The 12,245-nt window shown below is 46.7% G+C and overlaps 1 protein-coding gene across 1 annotated transcript in view; it reads right to left on the bottom strand.

The window, feature by feature from the left end:
- Nucleotides 1-12,245, bottom strand: part of PEX14 (peroxisomal biogenesis factor 14) — a 135,584-nt gene that overhangs the window by 112,722 nt on the left and 10,617 nt on the right. The window contains exon 2 of the mRNA XM_066375043.1: nt 702-749. Within this exon, the coding sequence (XP_066231140.1) occupies nt 702-749 (48 nt within the window). The remainder of the gene's footprint in view (nt 1-701; nt 750-12,245) is intronic.

Here is a 12,245-nt window from a genome sequence, read left to right as displayed (position 1 = left end):
TTCTCGTTTCCAACTTGAGAAAAATACAAAAAAAAACCAACAACAACAAAAAAACAATCAATGAACAATTAAGGTGCCTCAACGAAGAATTGATGCTTCTCATCTCTCTCCCTTCCTGTCGGTCTGTCCCTATCTGTCCCTCTGACTCTGTCACCAAAAAAAAAAAAAAAAAATTACCTTTGGTCCTAACAGGCCTCTTCCCTGTAATATAAGCAGATATACTGTGGGAAACAAGTACCACAAACCTAACGACAGACCAGCAACACGGGGCTCCCTCCCTCACCTGTTCTACAAAGGCTACCTGAGGGCTCCCCCCGGGCACACAGTGGCTATTCCACACAACTGGGCAGCAACCTGGGCAGGCCCAGCAGCCTCGCTCCACCCAACCGCCCCAGTTTCAGGCACCCCGCTAACTACAACCGATCAGCAATAAACCAAGTGAGGCATCACCAAGTGGGGTGGATGCTTTTAGTTCAGATAAAACAAGGCTTTCCTAAGGAGATCTCACTAATCCCTGACACCAGAAAGTCAGAAGTCAGAGGCCACTGACGGGGTTCGTCTCCACACAACACCTATTTCTAAAGGGACACTACTGATATAAAACGGTGAGATTGTGAGATTGCAAGGTTTCTTGGAACTCGTGCTGTATTTTATGTATTTTAGCGATTAGAAAATGATACACATGTAACCCAGGTTCTTACCAGTGGCTCTCGGGGAATCACATTGTCACTTCCTGGAGTAGAGCTTGGCTGTAAACAAAAACAGAAACAAAAATAAGATCACAGCGCCACCCAATGGACATCAAAGACATTCGACTCCCAGACAACACACATGAACTTCTGTCATATTTCTCGCTGTTTTTTCATGCTGCAGTGTGCCGGGTGGGCTACCTGTAAGAAGTAGCCCCACAAGTCTAAGTGGCCTGTGAACACGAAGAGATTGTGTGGACTCATTGTCAGCACCTTAAGGAGGCTGAGTTTGGCTTCGGTGAGCCCACGACCAGCTGCTGAGCAGCAGGGGCTAAGGGCCATCACAATATCCACAGAAATAGCAAAGTCCAGAGGAAAGGCTTTAAGTGAGAGTAAAACTTCCTTTCTGCCACCTCCCAATGCATTGACCAGCAAAGGCAGAGCCAAAGTGGAGAACCAGATCCAGCCACAAGGGGGCTCCAGTTCCCCACATTCAGGATTTTCTCTGGGAATGTATTTGGAGCCAGGAAGCGAGAACTATCTGCCCTGGTTCCCATACTAGTCACTGAGGACGCCAACCCACAGTAGGAAAAAAAAAAAAAAAATCCAGGCTTAAATCCTTTTTTAAAAATAATCTAGTGACAGGCTGACAGATAAACAGACCAACCAGCAGGCAGGTAGTACTGTGGTCCCCTTGCCTGGTTCTGTCTCCTCCTCTGGATCTCTCCACACCCTCATATCTGCCTTCAACCCTTCGCTGAGCTTACAAAATTCAGAGAAAGGGCCAGGGAGAGACAGAAACAGAGACAGACAGGCTCAGAGGAAATGTACAAATTTACAAAATAATAAAACAAGCAGTTTTGAGAGGGTTATGATTGGTTTGCTGTTACTGATGTTCAAGCCAATTTCCAATTATCTACAGATAATATCCAGACAAGTGCAGCTAACGTTTGGGTCTCGGGAGCCAGCCTCCAGCCTCCACACTCCTTCCAGCTAGTTCAAAATGGCAAGTGCCAGGCCTCCTGGGAAAAAGAAGAGAAGGCAGGAAAGGGAAGCATCCAGTACACAGAGGATCACCAGAGATTTCACTCTGCCCCGTGGCCACCACACAGCTGGCACACAGCACAGCAGCAAGGACTCTGCTGGAAGACAGACTCTACACCTCATCCAAGGTCGCATCTCAGGAACTTCTTGTCCCAGGACAAGCAGGCCAGCCAGCATGAAACTGACCGGCAAGTCTGGGGAGATGTGAGCCCGCTTCCCTCCCCCCCCCCCCAAGGCTCAGGCATCAATAAGCTCCTGCATTTAGACCTCTAGCCCAGACCCCTGAGTCCCACATTCAACTGCCCTCCTGCCTCCCACTGGACTTAAGTCCACAGCAGAACCATGATCCTCTTCCTCTGCCTCACATGTCCTTCTGCAGCACTCCCATACTGAGCAAGTGGGACCTTCCACCAAAATAGGCCAACTAGAACCCACAAAATCATCCTTGACACTCCTCCCTCCCTCGCCAGAGCTAACACATTACCAAGTCCTGCCAGTATCCCTTCCTAAACAGCCAGGGAATTAGTCCACTCACTTCTTTCCACATCCAGGGCCAGCACTGTGGTCCAAGCCTTCCAAAATCTCCTGCCTGGACTATTGCAACAGCCTCCTAATCAGTTCACCCACACCCATGCTGGCTCTTTTCCAACTCACTTCCCTCGATGCAAACGGCCATCATCTCCAAACGATAATCCGATCATCCCACCTCCCAGCCACCGCCCACCCGAGTCAACTACAACCTAATACAGAAGAGACTTCTCAGAGCGGCCTTGCATCTACTCTGACCACATCTCAGGTGTGTGGCGCAGCGTTCCCCAGCTCCCCCAACAACACACACACTTTCCTTTGCTTCCTCTGTCAACTGGGCTTTGCACGTGGTGTCCCTTCCTTTCCACCTGACAATTTCACTTGTCCTTCAGATCTCAGCTAAGTCACCTCCTTGGGGAAACAGTCCCTCTCTGACGTCCATGACAGGCTCAAATCTCCCTACTGTACACTAACAGCTTATACTTCTCCTTCAAGGACTGAGCAGAACTGCACTTTCACATGTGTGACTATCAGATTGATGTCTGGTTAGAGCATCGTGCAGATGCGCAGAGGTTGCCGGTTCAATCCCTGGTCAGGGCACATACAGGAACAAATCGATGTTCCTGTCTCTCCTTTCCTCTCTCTCTAAAATCAATACAATAAACATTTAGAAAATATATTTAGATACTTAAATATTAAAATATTTTTACAGGAAACTTTCCTCTCATCCTGACACTCAGTTCCTTCTTGCTTAGGGGACCCATCACTGATGCTAGTTCCTTGTATATTCTTGCAAGGATATTTATTCAAAGGGTATACGAAGCATCTGTATGTGTACATGTCCCCCCAAGGAACTTCAAACAGCAACACTCTCCCAATTCCTCAAGGTCTGGCTTGCCCAAAGCCTCTGGGGTCCCCGTACACCAAAGCCAGACCTCCAACTCAATCTCGGGGTTATGAAGAGCAGAGCAAGCATTTGCCCAAACCATATTCCAACTCACAGTGCTGTCTGAGGTCAATCAGATCTTATCAGTGACTACACGGAGGACTTCTCACCAATCTGACACTTGCCCAATACTGATTATATACTAGATAATTATTTTGCACATGTTGAAATATCTGCAATCTAAAATAGTCCAGTCCTTATTTCTTGTCTCAGTGTCCTTTAGAAAAGTGTTTCTTGACCAAAATAGCTTTTGCCCTTACTACTCTCCATGCTGATTTCTTTGATAATTATCTGAAGTCCTTCATTGGATAACTAGTTTATTACCTATCTCTCCCCACTAGACTTTAAGCACCTTGAAGGTAGATACTTTACTGAATGCTAATCTTCAACACTTAGAGTATCACTGGTACTCAATAAAAATATGCTTAAGCCTGACCAGTGGTGGTGTAGTGGATAGAGCATTTACCTGGGATGCTTAGGTTCGAGGTTTGAAGCCCCAAGGTCTCCAGCTTAAGTGCAGGCTCACCAACTTGGGTGTAGGGTCGCCACCTTGAGCATGGAATAATCAACATGATCCCATGGTCACTGGCTTTATCAAGGGGTCACAGGCTTGGCTTGAGCCCCCAGGTCAAGGCACATATGAGAAGCAACCAATGAACAACTAAAGTAAAGCAACTACGAGTTGATGCTTCTCATCTCCCTTCTTGTCTCTCCATTTCTCTCGCTCTCTCTCCCTTTCTGTCTCTTAAAATAATGCTTAATTTTTTTCAATATAAAAAATTAAAACAAAGGAACCACTCTGTATACATAATCCCAAATGAAGTAAACAGAGGACACGAGTGTCTTGTCCTTCCCAGGAACATTTCACCTACAGCCTAATACAAACCCGGCCTATCTCAATGCAATGCTGTGGCCTAATGGTTCTCAACCCCAGAGCGGGATCACCCCAAGGAGCATTTGAAAATGTGTGAAGGTGTTTCTGATTGTCACAGTGACCAGGATTCCCCATTTAGAGGACAGGGGTCTAGGAGGCTAAATATCCTTCAAAACATGCAATGAAGAACTGTCCATCTAAACCACCAACAGGCTCCCTTAGAGGATCCCGACCACTCTGCTTCCCAATGCCGGGGAGGAGGACAGACCCCCATCTTCAACACACAGTTCCACGCACTGCCTCAGAGAAGGCAAAGTCTAAGCACCCAGTTGCTCGTCCAAGTTGGATGTTCAAGTTCATGCAAGCCTGGCAGTCTCACCGGTCAGCTTAGCCCAGCACTTCTCAAGCACCTGCCCCTACATTGATCCCCTTCAACAGTCAAGTCTGTTTTCCTGGCTTGAGACAAATCCCTATAAATTAAATTCCAACAGGCGCCTGAAAATCTTGACAGAGTGGTCTATGATATTAAAACCAGTAATAATGGCAACATTTTAAACATCACAACAGCGGAGGTCTATTGTAAAGATATTAAAAGGAGGCTCTAGGCCAGTGGATTTCAACCTTTTTAACAACTGGGAACTGGTGACCTAGATGACCATAAACAGAAACACACAACAAATAAAGTTTTATCTTTTTTCCCCCCGAAGTTAGAAGCAGGGAGGCAGTCAGACAGACTCCCACATGTGCCCTACCAGGATCCACCCGGCATGCCCACCAGGGGGCGATGCTCTGCCCATCTGGAGTGTTGCTCTGTTGCAACTGAAGTCATTCTAGCGCCTGAGGCTGAGGCCATGGAGCCGTCCTCAGTGCCCAGGCCAACTTTGCTCCAATGGAGCCTTGGCTAAAGGAGGGGAAGAGGGAGATAGAGAGGAAGGAGAGGGGGAGGGGTGGAGAAGCAGATGAGCACTTCTCCTGTGTGCCCTAGCCAGGAATCAAACCCAGGACTTCCACACACCAGACCAACGCTCTACCGCTGAGCCAACTGGCCAGGGCCGAAGTTTTATCTTACCACACATAACAGTGCAATATGGTACAAGCTAGTTATTGATTACTGAACTCCACACGCACGCTGCATTGAATGCCACCCAAGTTTGTCCAAATGGTTTCATTTATTGCACATAATATGTAAATGCTCTGCCAGGTGCAAAAGGTTGTTCAAACGAGTCTACAAGTTCTAAAGATATTTGAGACAACCTCAGTAGTATTTTCATCCATGATACAGGTTGAAAAGTGCTAATCACCTTACGCATAAGCAAATTCAACTACCATCACTGGGTCTATAATCTTCATACAGCATCAGGGTGGTAACTCTTTCATGGACCGGCATGAAATTTCTGGCAGACCAGAGGCTGCTCTAGGCAAATCACAGCCGGGATACTTAGGGCCAGACTGCAGAGAACAGGAAGAGAGAAGAGCAAAAACATAGCCTGCTTAAAGAAAAACCACACAGACAGACACAAAAACCCCAGTGGCAGAAAAAGCAATGCTTTCAAGTAAATAGAGACAAGAATGCCCTCACTCCCGCTGCCCAGGCACTGACCTGCCCCAGCCGGAAGGTGTGCCACGTGCTGACTGACCCTGCTACACAACCAAGATCAGCTGCGCACACTGCTCCAGTCTGAGCAACCACAGGGACACCCAGGTCAAAGGTCCAGGAGTACTCACCCGACACCTGCCAAGTGACTGTGTGACTCTGAGTCTGCTAGGCCAGTCTGGCCTACAGTTCTTCACTGGGAAGAATAAGGTTCAGTTCAACAAGTATTTTCCTAGAGACACTGGTAAAGTGACAAGTGTGTGGATTTTGGCACTAATAACTGAGTGACTGTGGGTATGCTCAGCCTCTCTGAACGTCCGTTTCCTCGTCTGTGGGAATAAAGGGAATACCAGCACCTGACAGCCAGGGGCACATGAGGTAAGGGAAGTTATGCAGTGTTACAGCCCTGCTCAAACCGACCAACAGACTGCTGCTCTACGATACAGCAGTACTGACCAGATTTACCTTCTCGCAGTAAACAATGAGTAAACTAAACTAAATAAAGGGCAGCACTATCTGTAGACACTGGACAGCAGGCAGTGCAGGACTGTACATCCTGAAAGGCACACAGGGTCAAGGAGAGTGGGCAGGGCTGGGGAGTGGGGGGGGGGGGGCTCCCAGCAGAGCAGGGTGGTCCTCCACCTCCCGAGTTGAGGAAACACAGGTTGGCGTTCAGGGAGGCCTAGGCAGCTCAAGTTGCAGAATGGAGGCCCAGAGAGGAGAGAGCAATGCAGAAAGAGAGGTCCAGAAATCAGCACAGAGGCTCCCTTAAGTCTGTGCAGAATATTAAAATCTGTGCATGCGAAGAACGAAAGTGTGCAGGACTGAAAAAGGAGGGATGAAACTGCGAGCTGAACACTGCCTGGACACTCCCAGGGCTCACAAGGCCCAAGCACAGGGTGGAGTGTCCTCACGACTCATGCAGCGAGTACCAGGAAAGGCCACATTGTGGTAGGGGAGTCAGATTATCCCCAAGGCAAGAGCAACCCAAGATCTACCCTAAAAAGCTTAAAAACAAGGCTTGAAAGTATCAGAGTGATCTGGCCTGTGGCGGTGCAGTAGATGAATGTCGACCTGGAATGCTTAGGTCACGGGTTCAAAACCCTAGGCTTGCCCGCTCAAGGCACATACGACAAGCAAGCAATGAACAACTAAAGTGAAGCAACTATGAGTTGGTGCTTCTTGGTCTACCCCCTTCCTCTCTCTGTAAAATCAATAAATAAAACCTTAAAAAAAAAGTCAAAATGAACCAAAAGTAACTTAAGTAGCCACCAGAACGAAGCTCAACATTCTAGGATCGCAAAATCCAGACCCTCAACAATGTAAAATTCACAGACTCTGGCATCTTGTCAAAAATCTCAACATATGGCCCTGGCCGGTTGGCTCAGTGGTAGAGCGTCGGCCTGGCGTGCAGAAGTCCCGGGTTCGATTCCCGGCCAGGGCACAGAGGAGAGGCATCCATCTGTTTCTCCACCCCTCCCCCTCTCCTTCCTCTCTGTCTCTCTCTTCCCCTCCCACAGCTGACGCTCCATTATGGAGCAAAAGATGGCCCGAGCACTGGGGATGGCTCCTTGGCCTCTGCCCCAGGCGCTAGAGTGGCTCTGGTCGCGACAGAGCGATGCCCCGGATGGGCAGAGCATCGCCCCCTGGTGGGCGTGCCGGATGGATCCCGGTCGGGCGCATGCGGGAGTCTGTCTGACTGCCTCCCCATTTCCAGCTTCAGAAAAATACAAAAAATACAAAAAAAAAAAAAAACTCAACATATGTCAAGAAGCAGGAAACTTGGGGCCATAATAAGAAAAATCAGAAAAAATAATTAGCAGACAAGAAGATTGAGACAGGTGTTATACCTGACTGGTGGTGGCGCAATAGATAGAGGATTAACCTGGGACGCTGAGGTCCCAGGTTCGAAACCCTGAAGTTGCCAGCTTAAGGGTTGGGTCGCCAACTTAAGCATGGGGTCGCCGGCTTGAGCATGGGATCACATCAGTCACTCGCTTGAAGCCCAAGGTTGCTGGCTTTAGCAAGGGGTCACTGCCTCCGCTGGAGCCCCCTCCACCCCGTCATGAATAACTAAAGTGCTATAGCTACAAGTTGATGCTTCACATCTCTCTCCCTTCGGTCTGTCTGTCTATCTCAGCGGTTCTCCACCTGTGGGTCGCGACCCCGCGGGGGTCGAACAACCAAAACACAGGGGTTGCCTAAAGCCATCAGAAAATACATATTTTATGAATTGAGTCATTCGACCCCTGCCGGGGTCGCGACCCACAGGTGGAGAACCGCTGGTCTATCTCATTAAAAAAAAAAATCTTAGCTTGGCCAGGCGGTGGCGCAGCTAATATTGAGCATTGGACTGGGACACAGAAGACCCAGGTTCAAAACTCCAAGGTCGCCAGCTTGAGCACAGGCTCATCTGGTTTGAGCAAGGCTCACCAGCTTGGACCCAAGGTCGCTGGCTCGAGCAAGGGGTCACTCGGTCTCCTGGAGCCCCCAGGTCAAGGCACATATGAAAAAGCAATCAATGGACAACTAAGGTGCCACAATGAAGAATTGATGCTTCTCATCTCTCTCCTTTCCTGTATGTCTGTCCTTATCTGTCCCTCTCTCTGACTCTCTCTCTGTCTCTGTCAAAAAGAAAAAAATCTTAAAGCAGAAGGAAAAAGAAAAATAGCAAATGGAAACTTGGTCTACACAAAAGAACAATGCTAGAAATTATGAATACAGTGGTATATATAAAAAATATTTTAAATATATATTTTTTAATTTTACAAAGATAATTTAAAATGTACTGAGGGGTTTATGACATGTGGAAGTAAGATCAACAACACTAACAGTATAATGGATGGAGGGGAACTACAAGCACACTGTCGTTAGTTTCTTACAGTACGTTAATCAGTAGAATATCATTTGAAGGTACTCTGTAGTAACTTAAAGTAACACATTATAAACCTAGAGCAATCACTAATAAAAAAACAACCAAAAATGTATAGGTACAGCTAAATCAATAGTAGAGAGAAAATGAAATTCTAAAAAACAATTCAATCCAAAAGAAAAAAATCAAGAAAAAAAATGTTTTTAATTGCAAGATGGTAGACCTAAATCCATCAAAAATGAAAATTCTAATTAAAAGACAGCCCTGGCTGGTTGGCTCAGTGGTAGAGCGTCAGCCTCGCATGTGGATGTCCCGGGTTCAATTCCCATCAGGGCACAGAGGAGAGGCAACCATCTGCTTCTCTCCTCCCCCCTTTCTCTCCACCTCCTGTAGCTGTGGCTCAATTGGTTCAAGTGAGTTGGCCCAGGGCACTGAGGATGGCTCCAAGGCTTCTGCCTCAGGCACTAGAATGGCTTAGGTTGCAACAGAACAATGCCCCAGCTAGGCAAAGCATCGCCCCACAGTGGGCTTGCCGGGTGGATCCCAGCGGGGGCACATGTGGGAGTCTGTCTCTCTGCCTCCCTTCCTCTCACTAAAAGAAATAAAAAAGGCAGAAACTGTCAGATCAGATTGGGTGTGGGGGATAGGGGAAGAGGGAGCAAGACCTAGCTGTATGCTAAGAAAAACCCACATTAAAGAAAAAGACATAGACAAGTAAAAAGCCAAAGAATGAAAATGATATATCATGCACACACTAATCATGGGAAAGCTGTAGTGGCAATATTAATCTCAGACAACCTCAAAGTAATAGATATTACTAGTGATAAAGAAGGACATTGCAAAAATAAGAGTCAATCAAGAAGTCATAATAATCCTGAGCAAGTATGCACAAAATAAGAGTTTCGTGAGGTAAATCAGACAGAATTAAAGAGATAAATAGACAAACCCACAATTAGAGTTGGAGACATTAATAATCCTCTCTCCTTAATCAAAGTCAGTAAAGATATAGAAGCCTTAAATAACACTATCAACCAACAAAGCCTGACATTTGTAGTATACTCCAATGACAGCAGAATATACATTATTTTTAAGTTTGTAAGGAAAATTCACCAACGAACCACAAAACAAATGTCAAACTTAAGAGTTAAAGATATATACAGAGTATGTTCGCTGACCATAACAGAACTGAACTAGAAATCAATAACAGAAAAAAACTTGGAAAAATCCCCAAAACTTAGAAATTAAACAACAGATTTCTAAAGAATCTATGGGTCAAACAAGAAATCACAAGAAATTAGAAAGCATTCTAAACTGAATGAAAATGAAAATATAACATATCGAAATTGTGGAATGCAACTAAAGCAGTGCTTATAGGGAAATTGACAGTTTTAAGTGCTGACTATAGAAGATAGACAAATAAGAGCAAATGAAATCCAAAGTAAATAGAAGGAAAGAAATAATACAAAAATTACAGAGGAAAATCAATGAAATAAAAGCACGTTTTTTGAGGACACTAATTTCCAATATTAGAAATGAAGGGGATAGCCCTGGCCGGTCAGCTCAGCAGTAGAGCATCAGCCCAGCGTGTGCAAATCCTGAGTTTGATTCCAGGTCAGGACACAGGAGAAGCAACCATCTGCTTCTCCACGTCTCTCCCTTCCTCTTTCTCTCTCTTCCCCTCCCATAGCCATGGCTCAAAGGGTTTGAGCAAGTTGGCCCCAGGCACTGAGGATGGCTCCATGGCCTTCCTTCAGGTGCTAAAATAGCTCGGTTGCCAAGCAACAGAGCAGCAGCCCCAAATGGGAAGAATCGACTGGTAGGGGGCTTGCCGGGTGGAACCCGTTTGGGGTGCATGCAGAAGTCTCTCTCTGCCTCCCCACCTCACACTTAATAAAAATAAAAGTAAAAGAAATGAAGGGGAAATAACTGCATTTCTACAGACATTTAAAAGACTAAGAAAATACTACAAAAAACTTTAAAACAACTTTGACAACTAAAATAATATGGACAAAGCCCTGGGTAGGTAGCTCAGTTGGTAAGAGTGTTATCCGATGCCAAGGTTGTGGGTACTATCCCCAGTTAGGACACATACAAGAATCAACCAATGATTGCATAAATAAGTGGAACAACAAATCAATGTCTCTCTCTCTCCCTCCCTTCCTCTCCCTCTAGTCAATAAATAAAAAAAATTTTAATAATACGAACAAATTCCTTGAGACCCATACCAAAGTGACACTAGAAAAAAAGTTTAATAGCCTTAAATCTACTTTAAAATACGTAATTAAAACAAATAATTGAAAACATAAAATTATAAATCAATCCCTCATAAACATAAAAGTAAAAATCCTTAACAAAATACTGACCAACCAGGTGGCTCAGTGGATAAAGTATCAACCTGGCGTGCTGAGGTCATGGATTGATTCCTGGTAGGGCACACAGAAGCAATCAGTGAGTACACACCTAAATGGAACAACTAAGTGGAACGAATTGATGCTTCTCTCTCTTCCCTTCTGTCTGTCTATCCCTTCTATCTCTCTCTCTTTCACAAATCATATTAACAGAATAAAGGAGGAAAACAATAAGTTCAATTCAAAAGAGAGTTGCCCTGGCCGGGTGGCTCAGCGGTAGAGCGTCGGCCTGGCGTGCGGGGGACCCGGGTTCGATTCCCGGCCAGGGCACATAGGAGAAGCGCCCATTTGCTTCTCCACCCCCCACCCCCTCCTTCCTCTCTATCTCTCTCTTCCCCTCCCGCAGCCAAGGCTCCATTGGAGCAAAGATGGCCCGGGCACTGGGGATGGCTCCTTGGCCTCTGCCCCAGGCGCTAGAGTGGCTCTGGTCGCGATAGAGCGACGCCCCGGAGGGGCAGAGCATCGCCCCCTGATGGGCAGAGCGTCGCCCCCTGGTGGGCGTGCCGGGTGGATCCCGGTCGGGCGCATGTGGGAGTCTGTCTGACTGTCTCTCCCCGTTTCCGGCTTCAGAAAAAAAAAAAAAAAAAAAAAGAGCAAAAAGAGCACCTGACAACACTCAGCAAATGAAAACTAAAAGTTGAATCTCCACTTCTTGATAAAGGGCACCTACAAAAAAGCTATAAGGCCCTGGCTGGTTGGCTCAGTGGTAGAGCGTCGGCCTGGCGTGCAGGAGTCCCAGGTTCGATTCCCGGCCAGGGCACACAGGAGAAGCGCCTATCTGCTTCTCCACCCCTCCCTCCCCCTCTCCTTCCACTCTGTCTCTCTCTTCCCCTCCTGCAGTCGAGGCTCCATTGGAGCAAAGTTTGCCCGGGCTAGAATGGCTCTGATTGCAGCAGAGCTACGCCCCAAGATGGGCAGAGCATCGCCCCCTGGTGAGCATGCCAGGTGGATCCCGGTTGGGCACATGCAGGAGTCTGACTGCTTCCCCATTTCAAACTTCGGAAAAATAAAAAATAAAATAAAATTTTTAAAAAGCTATAAGCTAACATCATATTTAAATATGAAAGACTGAGCTCTGACCGGTTTGCTGTAGGTTATAGAGTGTTGTTCCTAAACACCAAAATTGCAGGTTCGATCCCTGGTCAGGAAACATACTGGAAGTAACCAATGACGGCTTCTCTCTCTCTTTCTCTCTTTCTCTCCCCCCCCCCCCCCCGCCTCTGTCTGTCTTTCTAAAATCAATCAATATGCCTGCCTGACCAGGCAGTGGCGCAGTGGATAGAGCGTCGG

Source organism: Saccopteryx leptura, chromosome 3, assembly GCF_036850995.1.
Source record: "Saccopteryx leptura isolate mSacLep1 chromosome 3, mSacLep1_pri_phased_curated, whole genome shotgun sequence".
Lineage (NCBI taxonomy): Eukaryota > Metazoa > Chordata > Mammalia > Chiroptera > Emballonuridae > Saccopteryx > Saccopteryx leptura.
The sequence above is the reverse complement of the archived record's forward strand: the minus strand, read 5'-3'. Positions and strand labels throughout refer to the sequence as shown.